The sequence below is a fragment of the Hippoglossus stenolepis genome, chromosome 5 (assembly GCF_022539355.2).
Source record: "Hippoglossus stenolepis isolate QCI-W04-F060 chromosome 5, HSTE1.2, whole genome shotgun sequence".
Classification (NCBI taxonomy): Eukaryota; Metazoa; Chordata; class Actinopteri; order Pleuronectiformes; family Pleuronectidae; genus Hippoglossus; species Hippoglossus stenolepis.
The window spans coordinates 21,831,845-21,848,825 of NC_061487.1; the positions used below are offsets into that span (position 1 = coordinate 21,831,845).

General features: G+C 41.7%; 3 protein-coding genes across 5 annotated transcripts; 1 reads left to right on the top strand and 2 right to left on the bottom strand.

Annotated features, from left to right (window-relative positions):
* Positions 1 to 195: 195 nt before the first annotated feature.
* LOC118109145 (E3 ubiquitin/ISG15 ligase TRIM25) lies at positions 196 to 3,606 on the bottom strand. Its single transcript, XM_035156004.2, has 6 exons — positions 2,898 to 3,606; positions 1,881 to 1,976; positions 1,564 to 1,797; positions 1,319 to 1,475; positions 1,189 to 1,227; positions 196 to 1,097 (listed from the first exon to the last, which is right to left on the bottom strand). The coding sequence occupies exons 1-6, from the start codon at positions 3,489 to 3,491 to the stop codon at positions 577 to 579; spliced, it is 1,641 nt and encodes a 546-aa protein (XP_035011895.1). The 5' UTR covers positions 3,492 to 3,606; the 3' UTR covers positions 196 to 576.
* A 1,209-nt stretch (positions 3,607 to 4,815) lies between these two features.
* tmem17 (transmembrane protein 17) lies at positions 4,816 to 6,975 on the top strand. Its single transcript, XM_035156008.2, has 5 exons — positions 4,816 to 5,048; positions 5,201 to 5,304; positions 6,203 to 6,316; positions 6,401 to 6,544; positions 6,639 to 6,975. The coding sequence occupies exons 1-5, from the start codon at positions 4,934 to 4,936 to the stop codon at positions 6,714 to 6,716; spliced, it is 555 nt and encodes a 184-aa protein (XP_035011899.1). The 5' UTR covers positions 4,816 to 4,933; the 3' UTR covers positions 6,717 to 6,975.
* agbl2 (AGBL carboxypeptidase 2) lies at positions 6,975 to 16,971 on the bottom strand. Of its 3 annotated transcripts, none has more exons than XM_047339774.1 (23): positions 16,801 to 16,971; positions 14,778 to 14,827; positions 14,511 to 14,628; positions 14,019 to 14,192; positions 13,718 to 13,825; positions 13,037 to 13,187; positions 12,677 to 12,932; positions 11,828 to 12,223; positions 11,529 to 11,671; positions 11,020 to 11,179; positions 10,650 to 10,776; positions 10,455 to 10,555; positions 10,174 to 10,286; positions 9,996 to 10,074; positions 9,749 to 9,907; positions 9,584 to 9,673; positions 9,396 to 9,488; positions 9,180 to 9,246; positions 8,752 to 8,901; positions 8,607 to 8,637; positions 8,293 to 8,513; positions 8,030 to 8,165; positions 6,975 to 7,555 (listed from the first exon to the last, which is right to left on the bottom strand). In XM_047339774.1, exons 2-23 carry the CDS (start codon positions 14,811 to 14,813, stop codon positions 7,351 to 7,353), a joined length of 3,114 nt encoding a protein of 1,037 aa, XP_047195730.1. In that variant the 5' UTR covers positions 14,814 to 14,827; positions 16,801 to 16,971; the 3' UTR covers positions 6,975 to 7,350. The 3 variants fall into 3 exon arrangements, with proteins under 3 accessions (XP_047195730.1, XP_047195731.1, XP_035011891.2); XM_047339775.1 differs by having other exon boundaries at positions 9,776 to 9,907; positions 14,778 to 14,830; XM_035156000.2 differs by having other exon boundaries at positions 14,778 to 14,830.
* Between the last annotated feature and the right edge of the window lie 10 nt (positions 16,972 to 16,981).

Sequence of the window (16,981 nt, forward strand, 5' to 3'; positions counted from 1 at the left end):
TCAAAATTAGACCACAACATTTTCATACACGAGCATCACAACCCAGTCACCATAAGGTTGAACTGAGTTACCTGCATGTCACACATCTCTGCTGCAGCTTCCACCGTGTTGTCACCTTGGTGTTCACCACACACATCATCAGGCATATGAGCCGTCGATGGGCGCGGCAGGAGAGGTCCAGAAACAACACTGAACTTTTTCACATTTTATTTTTATTCGTAAACATGTTCCTATGTAACGTTTGACCACTATTATTATTGGGTTTACATTTGAAATGAAGGTGTTATACTTGAAGAGAAATGTGTATGATTAACAAAAGAACTTGAAAATAAACATGTTACGTTTCTATCATCTTTTCCTTGCATGTAAAAGAAATACAATCAACTCAGGTCCAGCAAGTTCAAGATTAATGCTGAACTGTAGATCCGTTAAAACCACATATTCAGTGAGGAAACATTTAAAGTAGGAATAAGGTGCAAATGAAAATGAGAAATATTCAACAGTCAATTCTGACACCAAAAAAATGCACGAAGCAAAACGAAAGTACTCTCAAAGATAGTTCCCTCAAGCAACCCTTTACTTTGGTGCGCGTATTTTAACAGAGGAACCTCTGGAGACCATGAACCCAGGGTACAGAGGCTTGGAGAATGTGGTCTGAACTCTGTGAAGGAGCATCATTTGACCAGAATCAGAGACGCTGTAGAAGGACAGGCTCCCGACCTGGTGGTTCAGATACACTCCTACAGTGACGGAGCAGGGCCCAGATATCCTAGTTTTGACTTCATTGTGCCAGAAGGTGCAACTAGAGGTTGAGAGGGAAAGGCTCCAGGACTGGTCTGTGTATCCAAAGCAACTCTCTTGCAGCTCTGAGCCTTTGTAGCACATAGCGACCTCAACCCTGGGCCCCTTCCACTCAACCTCCCAGTAGCACACGCCAGATAAACCTTCAGTGCACAACACTTGATCATATTCGGTGAATCTCTCTGGATGGTGGGGGCGGTGCTGAGCCCTTTTAATCCAGGTTACCTTGCTGTTTCCATCAGAAAGCATTAGGTTTTTAAATGCTGTGTTAGGATCCAAACTGATGCTGCAGAGATCTGAAATGCAGAATGTTAGAAATTATTATTCAGTGTGAAGTGACGGGCTTAATCCAAATGTGTTTTTGCCAGGATACAGTGAACAACTCACACAGGAGGAACTCTTCTCTTTTCATCGGATCAGCTTGAACTAAAACAAACACAAATAATCTCAACATCCTTAGAAAACAGAATATTTATACAATCTCATATGCTTCCAAAAAATAAACTTGTTTTCTTACTTGTCTCAGTTATTTCTGCAATACCCTGTGTGATGTTTTCCATTTGATCTCTCAAAGTACAGATGGCCTTTGTCATAAAGTCAAACGATGTGTGCAGGTGGATGTTGAAATCTGGAGACTCATCAGGTTCTGGACAGTTGAAAATGGACTGGGGGCTCTACACACGTGAAAAAAACAGACACACGTTATAAGTTGCAGTCCTAAACACCAAATAATTGGATCCTAGCTGCTTTGTGTCGCTGTACCTGCAGGAAATAAATGTGATCCTCAGTGAGCGACAGCTGCTTCAGTACGTCCTCTCCCTTCCTCAGCTCAGAGATCTCCCTCTCCAGCCGATCCACCAGGGCCCCGGCTCGGCTCACCCCAGCCGTCTCCTCGGCTCTGATCCCCTGCTTCACAGCACGCAGCCTCATATCCGCCGTCCGGACAATTTCAGTGTAGACCCTGTCTGCCTCTTGCACCGCTGCATCTCCAGAGCCCTGATATAGTGCAAAGACATTGGGAATAATGTCAGTTCCTGTACAGGAAATGGTTGCAGGAAAAAAAGAACAAGAACATTCACCTTTAGTGAATCAATCTTCTGTCTCAGTTGCTGCAGCTTCTTCTCTTTCTCGTGAATTCCCCGTTGATACCTTTGTTTGTTCTTTCCAAATTGTTTCTGAAAATAAAACCATATTGTTAACACCTTTGTTCGTTGTTGATCAGTAACATAGATTTACACTTTATTAGAATAGAATAGATTAACGACCCCGCCAAGAATGTTATGTTTTCACCAATATCCGTTTGTTCGTTTGTCATCAGGATTACGCGAAAACTATTGAGCGGATTTATACGACACTTGGTGGACATGGGCCGAAAAAGAAGATATTAAATATTGTCTCGGATCCACAAAACATAACACTTTATGATTGAAATATAGTCCTTCCGTCTGCTGAGCCTGTTTTCCTTCAGTATGCGATGCAATTGATTCCTGATGTTCCTGTGTCTCTGTGCAGGAGCAACAAAAGTTTCATTATAGGCCATTTACAGGTGAAAATAACACTTGATTTCTCTGCTATGGTAAAAATCTGCATCTGGTGGCTGTGTGCATCTGACGCACCGTGTAAATATCTTATGCCCACAAAAATATAGCACAATTTGGGACTTCAGGGGCTCCGGAAGTGGCTAATGGGGATATAAATAAACTTTACCAGGACAGATTTGTATATTTGCACACTTGCAGTAAAAACTGTATTTCTGTCTCCTCTTAAATCTTTAGTTTTATAACACTATTAAGAACTAAGATAAAATAAGGGAGATTTGCAGTATTACAGCTGCAACAGTCAAAATAGGCATCAAATAAGTAACATGCAATACTTGTTAAGTGTAAGGACTATAAAAAAAGAAAGTAATATAGTAAAATATGAATGTATTTAAACAAATAAATACAGTGTAAAGACAGGAAAGTGTGAGAATTTGTACAGGGAATGAATTGCACATGAACCGTTGATATTTAGTCTGTTGATAAAGTGTAAAAGTGTCAAAGGGATATTCTCTCTAATCCTTTGTTAAAGGGCTGGCCGACATTAAACAGTCTGACCTGTCTGTCTTCCCTCTCCGCTGCAGCCGAGACGGTGTCATGACTTCTGTGCTCGTCCATCACACACAGCAGACAGATGCAGTGGCCGTCGGTGCGGCAGAAGACCTCCAGCAGCTTGTTGTGCTTGGGGCAGATCTTGTCCTGCATGGAGGCGGACACCTCCACCAGCTTGTGCCTCTTGAAAGCTGCAGACAGGTAGTGAGGCTGCAGGTGGGTGGAGCAGTACGAGGCCAGACACACCAGGCAGGTCTTCACGGCCTTCAGCCTCCTCCCGGTGCAGAAATCACACTCCACGTCCCCGGGGACAACTTCGTCCTCCACAGCAGCAGCAGCAGCTTTGGCTTCTTCTTTTTCTCCCCCGGACATTTTCCCCATCGCATTCGCCAGCACTATGCTCTTGCTCAGGACGGGTCTTGGGTTGAAGGAGTGGACACACTGGGGACATGTGTAAACTCCACTCTGGTCGCCCTGGTCCCAGAAGGCGTTCACACACTCCTGACAGTAGCTGTGTCCGCAGTGAAGGGTCACAGGGTTGATCAGTCCATCCAAACAGATCGAGCACTGGAAAATGTTTGACTCGCAGCTTTCTGCCATCTTCTGCTGCTCCGTCTAACTTTCGTTTTCTCTCAAAGTGAAACTGTCTGTAAGGTGGAAGTGATTTGTTGTTGTATTGTGCTGTAGATCATTAATGAACCTGACAGGGCTGATTACAGGAAGTATTTTACAAATGTGTCGCTGTTTAAAGCTCATTAGTTTGATGTGGTGTCACATTTTTAAAAAAATTTAAAAGGAAAAAGGGGAATTTACCAAAGGAATTCACTTTGGTGCGTTCACGTGGTCTCAGAATTATCGGGAAATATTCATTTTACGAGTGGGAAAATTCACGTAAACGACACCGGCACAACTCGAATAAATTATTATTACTAAATACTTTATTCAACAATAAAGAGCTTACAGACATATATCATTTGGGGGATCACAACAAGCAGTAATGACGTAAAGAAAATACAGGAGTACAGCTACATTATGAGAAAGTGTCTTGAAACATAATAAATAATAATAAATAACTTCAAAGAGGTAGGCAATGAATTACATTTCTATAAACCCATTTTATCACACTAGTCATATGATTGTTTATAATCAAAATGATTCATAAAATCAATTCTAAAAGACTCAAAAGTTGGGAAATACTTTGAGGACTTGGCTTTGTGTGTGCGGAATATAATTAAAATCAAGAATTTAGTTATTTGATGAGTTTTCTAGTTTTTATTTGCATAACATATAAAAACGTCTATAGCTTCCAGTTAAGTTGAGTGGTTGGTGTGTGTGTCAAAATCATCTACGCTCTTCCATAAAACAGCTGGTTTATCGCTTCTTCTTCAAATTCAAAATTTTATCAATATAATTTAAAAGTAACCCTTGACACTCATAACTTGTTTTTTTTAAATCGTTGAAAGGTAACACAGATATTTCAACTGTCTCTTGTTCATGGTGACTCCCACTGTCTATATGCCAAGTTTTAAGTGACTTTACTGTAGAATTTGTGGAAAAAAATGAAAGGCAAAGTTGGCTACCTTGATTGTGGCTCATAACTTGCTCATATTAAATATAATTTTAAAATACATCTTTGAGAGGTGACCCATATATTTCCCCTCACTCTTGTCCATGGTGACTCCCACTGTCAGAACTTCAAGATTCAGAAGATTTTTACTGTAGAATTTGTCAATCAAAGGCAACATCAAAGGCAAAGTTGGCTACTTTTTCATTGTGACTCATAAAACTGCTCATATTTAATATAATTATTAAAAAATCTTCTGGATATCTTATATAACATCAGTTTACACCTTTACATGAAAGATAACAGGATCAGGAAATACCACCTTAAAGACACAGTTCTCCATTCGCACCGTGAACAGCTGCAGTTGAATTCTACTTCCTGAACTGATGTCTTCGGTTGCCAAGGAGACGAGGACAGCGTTCGGACAGCGGAAGAGGTTTTCACTTCCTCCGCTGATGTTTGTGTTGCGCAGAGAACGATGGAGCTGCCGGAGACGATCCGCAGACATTTAGAGGATTTCTCCCGGAACGTTTTATTCGACCGGAGCCGAACGGAGACGCCCTCGAAGCGGAACGACGGGTTTTTGTTTCCCGGTGAGTCCCAACACGAAAACAGCTGCTATTGCTAACATGCTAACGTAGCTAACTAGCGACGGGAGCACCCGTTCGTGTCAGGTGTGGTTTTCTGCAGCCGCTGCCACTGAAGCTGATCTGTTCATTGATATTTTTTATTATTTCTCTTGCAGACAAGCGGGTTCTGTCCAGTCTCCAGCTCCAGATGTCTCTGTACTTTAACATGTGGTTCTTCCCCTGGTGGTGGATCAGTGAAATTGTGATGCTGCAACTCAAGGTGAGAAACAGGGAAAGTGATGTGAAAGAATGTGAATATTAAAAAAATCAATAATTACAACACTGCGATAGTATGAACTTCAGGGTTCTGATCCTGTTTGTACTCAGGAAGTAAATACTGATGTGAAAATAAATCTAAGTCAGATCACTGAATTCAAAAGGAGGACAACAAAGAAGAGTTTGGGGAAAATGAAGTTAATAAAGTATTTTCCTGCATATTTGATACAACACTATACAAAAAATATGTGAAAAGCAAATGCAAAGTTGAAAAAGCACAATTTCTTAAGGAGTAAATATGCACTTTAATTCCATATTGACCAATTGTGTGTTTATCCTTTTTCTTTATATGGTTTTTCTTGTTTGTTTTTCTTTTTGTGTTTTGTTTTATGTATCATTTTGTTTATGACGTGCCTTTATTGTAATATATTTGAAGTTGAACAGTTAAACTTTGCTGTATGTCACCAGAAACGTAATTTAAATCCTTAGTATTCAAATCTAAATGGCTCAACCTGACCCCCTGATTGGCTGAATCAGGTAACTGGCGACTATCTGCAACAAACGTTTAATCGACAATGGGCTGAGTAGCGGAGATTAACCTGCTCTGGTTAATAAATCACAAAAGGAAATCCAATGTGTGTAAAGTCCTAAAACTAGTCTGTAAAACTGGTGGCTCCCATTATCTAATAAATTTCATTTCACTCTTAACAGCAAAAAATAAGGCTTCCCCCATCACATCCTCTCCATTCATTCACAACTAAACAGTGAACAGGTGACAAACATTATGCTTCAGCCACTGACATCAACAATAACACAGACGACACCTGACTCCTACTACACAGGGGTTCATTTTTACTACTCACTTAATTAAACTGCACTGCTGTGGTTGTCCTCCCTTCCAGTATCCTGCCTTGCCAGACTACTACAAGTTCATCCTCGTGACCGTTCTCATCCTGATGACTCTGATCGAGGCCATTAGACTTTATCTGGGTTATGTCGGGAACCTGCAAGAAAAGGTGGTGCATCAAGCAAACATAAAGAAATTCTGCAGTTGACGTATACAAGGAGTGTAACTGATGTCATGCTTGTGTTTGCGGAAGGTCCCAGAGTTGGCTGGATTTTGGCTGCTGAGCCTCCTGCTGCAGTCTCCTCTCATCCTGTTTCAGCTCTTTAACGAAGCCATTCTCATACAGCCCCTGGAGAGAGGAGTTCACATAGTTCTTGCTATATTTGTACTCTCACAGGTATGATTACATTTCCCCCAAAAAGTGACAATTTTAAGCAATGTATATACTGGCTGCTATTTCATCTTCATTTGTTTCTTCCTGAATGATCCAGGCCCTCTCTGGTTTCGTGGCGCTGCGGGACATGGTTAAACACACAGAAAGCCAATTTCACCTCCGACAGTTTGACTGATTTCTGAAGCTCCGATGTCTCCGCCACATCTGGACACACCTGGACATGACATCGACTTTGTTCAAGGTCTAACAAAAATGATGCGTCACTTTTTTTTAAATGACATTTTACATGGGACACTTGCTGAGCACAGCTGTTTGCTGAAGAGAAAGACTTTTGTACCATATTTATTTTTATATTGAACTCACATTATATTTCATTGGATTGTGATGTTGTTATTTTTTGTAGGGTTGCAATAAATAAAATCCATATAACGTGTCGCCTGTACATCATTTATTAGCAATGCAGGTATAGTTAAGTATCAAACAAAGATTGATGTTGGATAGTAACTGTTACTTGGGGGTGTCACTTCTCTCCTATCCAAATGTGATTAGTTTGAGTTGAGGGGACAGAATGTTGTTCTCACAATGTTGAAGAAAGTGAAAAAAAACAATCCTGGAACAGCTCCCTGATCTGGACCTAAATGTAATGAGTTCTTCCCTGAATTAGACACCCTTCCACAGTTTTTTGTGGAAATTGCTGCCCTGTCGTTTTGGCGTAATAAATAAAAACAAACAAACGAATGCAGATTAAAACAACATCTTTTGTGGAGTTAATAAAATCTGTAGTTCTCAGATTTTTAGAATCGAGCATCCTACAGTGGTGTGGACTGCGATGGTTTTATGATGGCAACCATCTCCGCTTGTGGAGCCGTGCTTTTTCTTCCAGTGATGCCCTGAGCCTGAAGCCGACTGAGTGTGTCCCTCTGCGGATGTTTCACCTTCATAAAGTCTGGAGGCTTTGACACAGGGCGAGAAACATCCAACTGCCTTTTGGTCTCCTGAGCATCTTTACACAGTCTGAGGAAATTGAAAAAAAGGGATAGGGATGTTTGTCAATGTTTGTCTTATTGTCACTGCACAAATATTGTCTGGTTATCAATTTTTATTCGTATAGCCCATTTTCACTAATTACAATTTGCCTCATTGGGCTGAACAATATGTTAAAGGTGCAACATCCTCTGACTTTAACTACTCACTTAGAGAGTTTAATTTAACATTTAACATTTAACAGGGAAAGAACCGAAACCTCAGAGAAAGTCCCTAGTGAGGGAAAGTCACTCCCTCTCCCAGGAAGGACAGAATTGAAATAGATTTAACAAATTAACTATTTATAACATTCCTGAGAAAAGAGAGAAAAGACAGTGTCTAACATCATCTAACATGTAAGTCACAAACTTTAAAATGAAAGGTTTAACCTAAATATTTTAGAGACAAGAAAAGATGGCAGAAGAAGGGAAGAGGGAGTACTCGAGAGGATAAAAACTAATTTACCTTTTCCCACTCAGGTTTGTGGCTCTCAACCCAGACAAAGTGCTGCGTGGTTCAGTTTCTCTCAGCGGGCCGTCAGACCTCATATCTCTCTGCTTCTGCTCCTCAAGTGGTTTACATCCCCACAGAGACAACCCCACTGAATGAATGACAGGTAGAGAAGAGGTCAGAGGGAAGTTTGTGATACATTTATGTAACGGTATCCTCACAAACAAAAATCTGTATAAACTGTATCAGTGTAATATCTGTTCATATCAAAGAGCAACCTTCTGTGGGGTCATCTTCCTGTTCCCCGTTCTGCCGTTTGATGGTCGTTGCATCTGTGTGAGAGGGGAAGGCGTCCTCCAGCACAGAGTAACTTGCTGAAACACGCAAAGAACCTCTGGCTCCGAAAATAAACCGTCTGTTGTCACTGGTGAAACTTGACAGCAGGCGCTTTGTTTGAATCATATCTGGAACCATATTGACGCACGTTGATGAGGGAGACCTGCAACAGATGTAACACTTGTTGAATCTGATCACTACTCAGCAAGGAGTTATCGCTTGTCTGCCTGATAAGATTCTACACATTTAGGTTTACCTGTGTGCTATTTTTAGGGGAGGCAGCAGCCCTGAAAAGTGGAGATAGGTTTTAATCAAGCAGATTTCAAATCGGAAGCAGACGTGTATCAACTGATGAAGAAACTTAGTCTTCATCTGGAGCTGAGGTGCACGTGTAGACAAACCTCCGTAGAGTTTGTAGGACACTGGGGATTGTCCAGGGTAGTGATGCTGTCGCCGGTGGGGATGCAGGAGTTTAGCTGCAGGTATGAGAGCACTGAGGTGCAGCAGCTGAGAGGAACATCGCCACTGTCCTGTATCCATCCCCAGGTCACCTGGGAAAACAAAACTAACTACATGTGCTGCACAATACCATTTCAAAGGATGCAATGATATCTTGCAAAATAACCATGAAATCTTATTTTAATCCAGCAGAATATTTTAGTTTAATCCCTGCTCTTTTTATAACGTTTTCAGTGCAGGGCTGACGTTTCTGTGGACAGGACTAAAACTACATTGAAACGCCGATGTAAATCCGCTGGCTGACGGTGTATTGATCAATAGATCCAGGAGAATCTTTTAGAGAGGCTGAACATCTAAAAATAAAAGCTACCTGTGTGAGGTGATGCCTTTGCCCTCTGAGGTGAGTGTGCAGCCCTCGTGTTCTCCAGACCATCGTCCTGAAGCACAGAAAAGACCCACAAATAAGAGTCAAAACTACAGTGAGTTCAGTTTCCTAAAGTTTCACCTTGTATCAATTAAAACATTTGTTAAATTGTGTATGTTCACGGCTGATCGATAATGTGACAATGATCATGGTCATATTAACCTTGACAGGTTCGCAGCCCTGCCACAGAGTCACCTGACTGACATCTCCAGTGTTGGGTGGAGGCATTGCTGCTTTTTTCATCACACTGTTGACCTTCACAAAGAAAGAGATATAAACAGAAACCTCTCAGGAAATCTCACTTCATTGTTGCTCTGTCTCATAAACCATCCACTGTCTGTGCTTCATACCAGCCATTTAGTCCGGTGTCGCCCGACAGGCCTCTCTGTGACGCTCTCTTTAACTGTGGTCTCATGAGGCAGACAGGACTCCTGCAAAGTCTGTTCACCAATCAATAAATACGAATAGGTTAATCAGACGGGGTGATTTCATTAATGGACCTTTTAGTCTCTTACAGTACTCTTGATGCTGCTTTGCAGGACCTGTGGCTGTGTATCATTCTTCGCTCCCTCCGGCCGCTGCTTGTTCCTCTCTTTACGACTCTTTAAACGTTTCTTCTTCTTCTTCTTCTTCACAGGATTTTGCTTTGGAAGAGTGCAACAGTTTGTGGGAAACTGAGGAAGCACAAGGATCCAGATGTGATATGAACTTTAGAAAAAAGGCACAAGTGTGTAAACACAGATTTCTGTTACGTCTTTATACCTCTAGATGGACAGTTTCAGTCTGGTTCAGTAAATGAGCCGGGAGTCCATCTGAATCTGAACTGTTTGATCCACTGGTGCTGTGAAAGGAAACAGAAAATATTCACATCCACGCTGAACGAGGACACATTTTACACATATCCCACATCACCCAGGTATAATATAAATTATTGTATCACCTGGTTTCTAGGTCAGACTCAGAGATGTTACAATCAGGGCCTAAATCTTTGCCCAGCCTCTCTCCGGCCTCCTTTCTCAACAATGTCGCCAGCTCCGTCAGACAGTAAGTGGTCTGAAATAATAAATGTGAATTATAAAAACCAGTTGCACACACAAAATGTTCAAATTAAATACTAAAGTCACAAAATCCAAGCTTTAAAAATCATGATCCAGGTATATTTCCATGCTTCAACAATGGAAAGAGTCTACATTTCTTCATATAAAAATAAAAGACTCTCACCTTTGTTGGATCGGGGTCACAGAAGTCCAGGAGGGTGTCACAAAAATTATAGCCCATTGACTTTAGGTCTCGAGTCGTAAAATGTGTCCCCCCCCTGTCACCTAACAATCAAACAGACGACAGCTGCTCATACATCAGGCGTACCAGCTTACATCACTGGACATTAACGCTCACATTCAGGAAACCTGAGCTCACCCAGAGTGGAGCCTCCGAACGTGGCCTCCATCGTGTAGCTGTTTCTGATGCCAAGTCTCCACATGGCGATTCGTCCTGTTCCCTCTTTGCTCTTCTGCACCTTGAATTTACAGCTCTTGAAGGAGAACTGAGAGGAAGCCAGTGTAGTTTAGAGCTTGTAGCTGAATGCTGACAATACACAAATGAATACCAAAGAAAAGACACTGCCTCTGAAACATAATTCATATTTTGTAAGAGTGGTGATGGGTTGTAACTGTAGAAAAAGCATTATGTGAAGATGACTAGGACTAATAAAATGGTACCATAACTCCAAAAAATAATTTGTTTGAGTCACAGTTTAAATATATTAAAGGCTTTTAAGTGACTCTACCTTGTTGTTGGCGTTCTTGCTCATCATTAGGGGAAAAACTCTTTCGTGAAGCTTCGGAGAACCTTCACCTCGGTTGTTGCAGCCGTACATGAAGACATTATTTTTGCGGTTGTGGCCATGAAAGTCACAGTAAAGAGCGACATCTGTCTCTGCCATTAACCTGGAGAAGATACAGCACAACAAGGAGCAGAATGAAGGATTTTGTGCAGAGTAGGTTGAGGTTTGTTTATGAGCTCACCAAATTGACAGAATGTAGGAGGGTAATACAGAGCAGGCAAATAAAGTATGTTCCAAGTATGTTCCATGTTTGTGAAGCTCCTGCAAACTCTGGAAAAAATGTTGCACAATCTGCGCTTATTGTAAGAAGACGTGCAGCGAGGGTTCACTTTATATCATGTTGGTTAAGTTTGGTCTTTTTCTCTCATAGTTTCATTGCATATGAGCCTAAAATGCAAGTTATTTGATATGAATATTGTCATTTCATATTGTTATTGTTGTCGTGTCTTTACCTCTCCACCATGTTGCGGATGTGCCACACACAGGGAAAAGAGTCCCTGAGCAGTGTCTTGTAGTTTCTGTTGAGGTCCCTGCCGGCCAGAGAGCAGCGGTAATTCCCCACCACCACACCATCAGGGTTCAGCATCGGCACCACCTGCAGCACATCATGCAAAACTGTGTGTGATAGCATTGCAACACAGACGACGTTCTATCTCTAAATTGCTATTCAGACATAAAAAATTGATAATGTATTGGAGAAATAATTGTGAAAATCATTCAGATGTGACACAACAAGTTTGACGTTCCTCACCTTAAAAACAAAAGTGTCCCTGAGCAGCTGAGCGTCCGACGAGTCCCCGAGCAGAAAGTCCAGCAACCCCTCCATCATCCAGGAGCTGTTGGTTTCCCCTGGGTGCACTCGGGCCGTCACCACCACAGCCTTCTTGGTCCTGCCCTTCACCTTTCCATCCCCCTGGGATGTTATGTTCATCACGTACACGGCGTTCCCAGCGAGGCTGTGGCACAGCACCCGCAATTTACAGTATGACGCCACTGCTGGGTTGGAGGACACCCGCTGAAGGTAGCGCTGCAGGTGTGAGTAGGTGTAGGGGTAGCAGTGGGCCAGGTAGCAGGTGTCTGAGTCATGAGGGAACCGGAGAGTCCAGGTAAGTGAGTACAGGGCGATGGTGTCATTTTCATTTGAATCCTACAGAGAGACACAGACACTGGTTTTCAAGAGAGTTGCTGCTTCTATGACTGTAAATTATATTTCGTAAAGTCATCCTGTTGTGGTGTGCTTCTGTAATTCTGGCAACACGACAGACGACAGAGGTTTGTGCGTGTTTTAATCAACTTACAGATCTCAGACTCAGATTTACTGACAGCCTTTTACCAAGGTTCAGTTTGTGGAGCTCAAGTACAAACATCAACTTGCACTTTTAACTTATGAACGCAAGTTTATGCAAAATGTGATGACAAGTGGCTCCCAGAGAAATATGAGTCTTTCACAAACACATCAGTCTCTGCACTAGTTTACTGACAGCTTGTAGTCGACTACAGAGCATAAATAAAAAGTAGAGAAATGTGAATGGTCGCTGCTGCTGCTCCTAAATCAGAGTGTACTGACTAAAGACAGTCCGGAGTCAGACGGTTCACTGACCTGACTGCAGTTGCGATAGTATCTGATGTTGAAGCCGGTGCGTTGCCATCCAACACCTTCCTCCTTGGCCGCCCTCTCAGAGTAGAAGAGTGGTCTCAAACCCACAGAGTACAGGCAGCTCCTTTTCATCAGGTTGATTATAGTGAAGCGGTAGGTGACTCCAGCCTCCATGTTCCTGACCCTGAAGTAGAACCACTGCGTGTGCTTCTTCGTGTACGTGTCTGTGCACAGGGTGAGCTCATACTCGTAGTCCCCCCTGGAAACAGAGGGAGAGTCACTTAACTTAAAGGTGATGGGAAAAAATATAATGCCCGAGATGCAGTAACAACTGATCAGTGGATTCTTCCTGTAGGGACTCACACTTGCACAGCTTTCTGGAGGTTCCCACTCTCAAAGCGTGACTCAAACTCCAGGGTGAAGTCTGCCTGATCGATGTCACAGGAGGTGGCGCCCTTGATGGGCCCCCTGCTCCCTCCCACACGAGAGCAGGTGAAAAAGGGACGTTTAGTGGCTTAAAGGAGGGAGAAGGAAAAAGTCTGTATTGTAAGGACGGTTTCTTGGAGCAGTGGTAAAATATTGATGATGCATATTCATCAAAAAGCAGGACTTACAGAACATGTGAGGGTGGTGACATTAATATGAAATCTCATAAATCTCTCTAACTCACTCAGATGTGAATTCACTATATCAATATCTTCATGACATTGTATTTAGTCTGTTGAATATAATGTTTATATTTCTTTTACATTTTCTTGTATTTATATTACATGTTTACATATTGATTATTACTAATCAATATTCCACATGCCTGGATGGTGTCAGAGTAAACAGGTTGGACCACATCACCCTGGTTTCAGGTTCCAGTACATTTTAGAATTGATTTCTTTTAATTGCTTACAAGGTACTTGATGGTCTCACTCCTCAGTTTATCATGGATCCTATATCCCAATACAACCCTGCTCAAACCTTAAGTTATGGTTGTTTATTTTGTGCACTAATATATACATTTATGGAGTAAGATGCCTTTTTGTTAAATGTTACCTTGGTCAACGCAGTACACCACTTTCCCTCTCTCTTCTCCAACAGGCATCGGTGTCCTCTCATGTCCTGTGGGCTGATAAAAAGTCTCCGGCTCTGGCGGATCCCACTCTGCAAAATACACTCTCACTGTATCATTACACGTTAACATCCATTATTTTTTTGTACAACAAAAGAATCGATATTTTCAGAGAAAAGCGTCACCTCACAAATTTAACTCATTACCTTTGCTTGGGCCGATAAACACCAGTGATTAACATTCATACCTGGTGATTTTAAAGGTTTAAATAATATCCAAACTTACCTATGTGATGGATAATGTCGCTGATGACCTCACACTCTATGGGCCACCGGGGGCGGGAGATTGATGGAAAGCTCACCAGGTCCTGCGGTGCCCTTAGACTCAGAACTGGTCTGCCACCATTGAAATCTATTTCCAGCTGCCTCGTCCGCAGAGTCTTTTTTAGGTTTGTGGACACTGGGTGAGAACATGAGCCACACATTCAGTATCTGTTCTTTCAAGCTCTTTTTCTTCCAATCTGGATAAATGCATTTTTCATCGGGTCTGCCTCACCAACTAAAAGAATATATGCTGCACCCGATTGCTCTAATTGTCTCATTCACAAAAGAGCTCTTGTGTAATAAATAATGATGTGGAATTAAGGACGAGATGTCCTCTCCAACACAGGAACTCATTATCATGGCTAAACACAGTTGATACGTAAACATTGTTACGCTCCCATTTTAGAAACAGTGAGATATGCATATGTTAGTAAATGCAGTGAAAACATCTTACACTGCCTCATCTCCGCCAACTCCCCCTCATCCTCCTCTGTGCTGGAGTTGTTGGTGTCCGACTTGTCCAACTGGAAGGTGTTCCACCAGTTCCTGATGGCAGAGACGGCCATGGTGGCCTGATTGGAAAAAATATAGTTCATCAGTGTTGTATTAAATACCAGATCAGAAGTGTAATGGCTTGATCCCTGTTAACAAAGAGAGCCTGAAATATTGTTTTGAGTGACAGAGGAACAACAACAAAAAAACAAGTTAGGTTTAAACTCACAAGTGAGATGTTAAGGGAGGAGTCTCTCTCAGGCATCTTCAGCTGTATTTCTGCTAAAAGGGAAATGCCAAAGAATTTAATTTGCCATTTAGTATAGTGTTATTGCAGGAGAGTATAATAAACCGTAAAAACTAATAATGTAGTCTAAATATATATATTTTGTATATTAAGAAAAAAATTGAACTTTTTAAGAATATATCAAGCTGTAGTGGCTATTTGTCCAAAAGATGTCTCTGTCAAAATAAAAGACACTAAGGCACAAGTCTAGTTGGGTTTGACTTGGCTTGATCTCTAGCGTGAGACATTGGAGACACTATCCCCAGGTCCAGCTGCCACTGAGGCTGTCAAACTTAGGACATCAACATGTTCAGGACTCTTAATATTAGGTTGTCACAGTACAGTGTTATTTAGGTGTGAAACCACTGCTTCTTGTTTTTCAACTTCATCCTTGGGTGTGGGTAAGTTTAGGATAATATTCACTCTCATTTCTTGCTTCCTCATAGCACTTGATGAAATTGGACAATTCACACTGTACGTCAGTAATGATTTCCTTGGAGTCCATAAGCTCGTGAAGCTTTTTCAGATGTTTGCTTGCTTGCGTTTTGATTTTCTTGCAGCTTTAGCAGTTTTCAGCAGCAACTCAGTGCAAACCCGACAAACCGGGCCGACACAATCAACACAATCAACGCCACAAAGCTCAGCAAATGAAACATGACCGTCAACTCCAATCGTTGTGTCGTTTTCCCAAACACAGCTTTACAGTCACTGTGTCTATTACACGTACCATGTCTCAGCGCCCTCCGCTTGGTGCGGCGCGCTCCTGCTCTGGCTTGGCTGTCCTGCTCCAGTGTTTGTCGTGTCGGTGACACATTGGCTTTTATAACGTAAATATAAAGAATGCACATCCACATGAAATCCACAGAATCGAAATGTTCCTTTTCCAGTTTTCTTGTTCCAAAGTTCTTTGTTCAAAGGTTTTTTTTTCTTTCTTTAATGTTCCAAAGGAAGTTTTTTTTGCTTTAATGTTCCAAAGGATGTTATTCTTTTTACTTTATGTACTTTATGTGGCTATTTGTCCAAAAGATGTTTCTGTCAAAATAAACTTGACATTAAACAGCCACTGAGGCACCAGTCTAGTTGGGCTGTACTCAGGCAATTGAAGAAGTCCAGTGTCCACGCTGACTTCACGGTTGGGTAGATTGATTTCATGTAATTCTCCTCAAGCTCTAGTAAATAAACATTTCCCTTAGCGGTGCTTCTCATTAACACCCCTGCTACCTCCACTGTGAATCCTACCTGGCCTGGTGCTTAGGGCCCCCTGGTGTCTAAAAATATAAATGCAAAAATAGCAAATAATAATCACAACATATCAAACTAATAGAACAGCTCCTACACAAGCTACTAACATTAGCACACACGACTGCCTTTACAAAAACCTCTTGTGCGGATAAGTTGGTGCGATCAGATCTGTTTCAGCTACAAGGGAATTCTTTCTTTTGGTGCATGAAGTGTTGTTGGGAGATTGTGCTGAAAACTGGAGACGGAGAAATCACAGCAACACATTCTGCAACTGGAATAACAGGCAAAATTAAAACTGTTTACACTTTTTATTTAATTATATTTAAAGTTTTTTTTTTAATAACAAAACTAATTATAACATACAAAATAAAACACTTTAAATGTGAGGATGTAAATATATCCTCTGGTTGGAACTTTAGTGTAAACATCTTAATTTATTTCTCTTGGCACTAATGGTGTCCCATATACTCCTGTACTTAAGCTAACTCGAACAGTTCCCACATCAACACAACGTTCAACCTTCAGCACAGACTTCCTGCTGTTTTTCTTCCGTTAGTTTAAGTTGACAAAGTCTGTTTTAATAACCGTTTGAGAGAAGTCGGTCATCAACATACTGATAACTGGTGTAAGAAGCCTTTTCCCGCTGCTAATGTCATTAGCTTCATTATCATCTACCACCGCAATGTCCGCAACGAGTCATAACAAATGTCTGAGAGCCACTTACCTCCATCACGTTTTAATTTCACCGCTTTACATGATGACAAAAACACTAATCACGATTAAAAACAACTTCCACCGCAAGAGGAACAATCTGTCGAAGTGCACGAGGTCACCAAGCAACAGGCGGCGACACCAACACCGGGGTTGCCATGGTGATGCCGTCCTATTGACGTGGCCCCCCCCAA

Bases quoted from the DNA above. Each gene is read 5' to 3' on its own strand.
- LOC118109145 (XM_035156004.2), bottom strand. From the start codon at position 3,491: ATGGCAGAAAGCTGCGAGTCAAACATTTTCCAGTGCTCGATCTGTTTG. The intron at 1,798-1,880 runs GTGAATGTTCTT...GCACTATATCAG, and splicing joins AGAAGATTGATTCACTAAAG to GGCTCTGGAGATGCAGCGGT. The intron at 1,228-1,318 runs GTAAGAAAACAA...TGTTTGTTTTAG, and splicing joins TGCAGAAATAACTGAGACAA to TTCAAGCTGATCCGATGAAA.
- tmem17 (XM_035156008.2), top strand. From the start codon at position 4,934: ATGGAGCTGCCGGAGACGATCCGCAGACATTTAGAGGATTTCTCCCGG. The intron at 5,305-6,202 runs GTGAGAAACAGG...CCTCCCTTCCAG, and splicing joins TTGTGATGCTGCAACTCAAG to TATCCTGCCTTGCCAGACTA. The intron at 6,317-6,400 runs GTGGTGCATCAA...TGTTTGCGGAAG, and splicing joins TCGGGAACCTGCAAGAAAAG to GTCCCAGAGTTGGCTGGATT.
- agbl2 (XM_047339774.1), bottom strand. From the start codon at position 14,813: ATGCCTGAGAGAGACTCCTCCCTTAACATCTCACTT. The intron at 8,638-8,751 runs GTTTGTCTACAC...TCCACTTTTCAG, and splicing joins GTCCTACAAACTCTACGGAG to GGCTGCTGCCTCCCCTAAAA. The intron at 8,166-8,292 runs GTTGCTCTTTGA...TCATTCATTCAG, and splicing joins GGAAGATGACCCCACAGAAG to TGGGGTTGTCTCTGTGGGGA.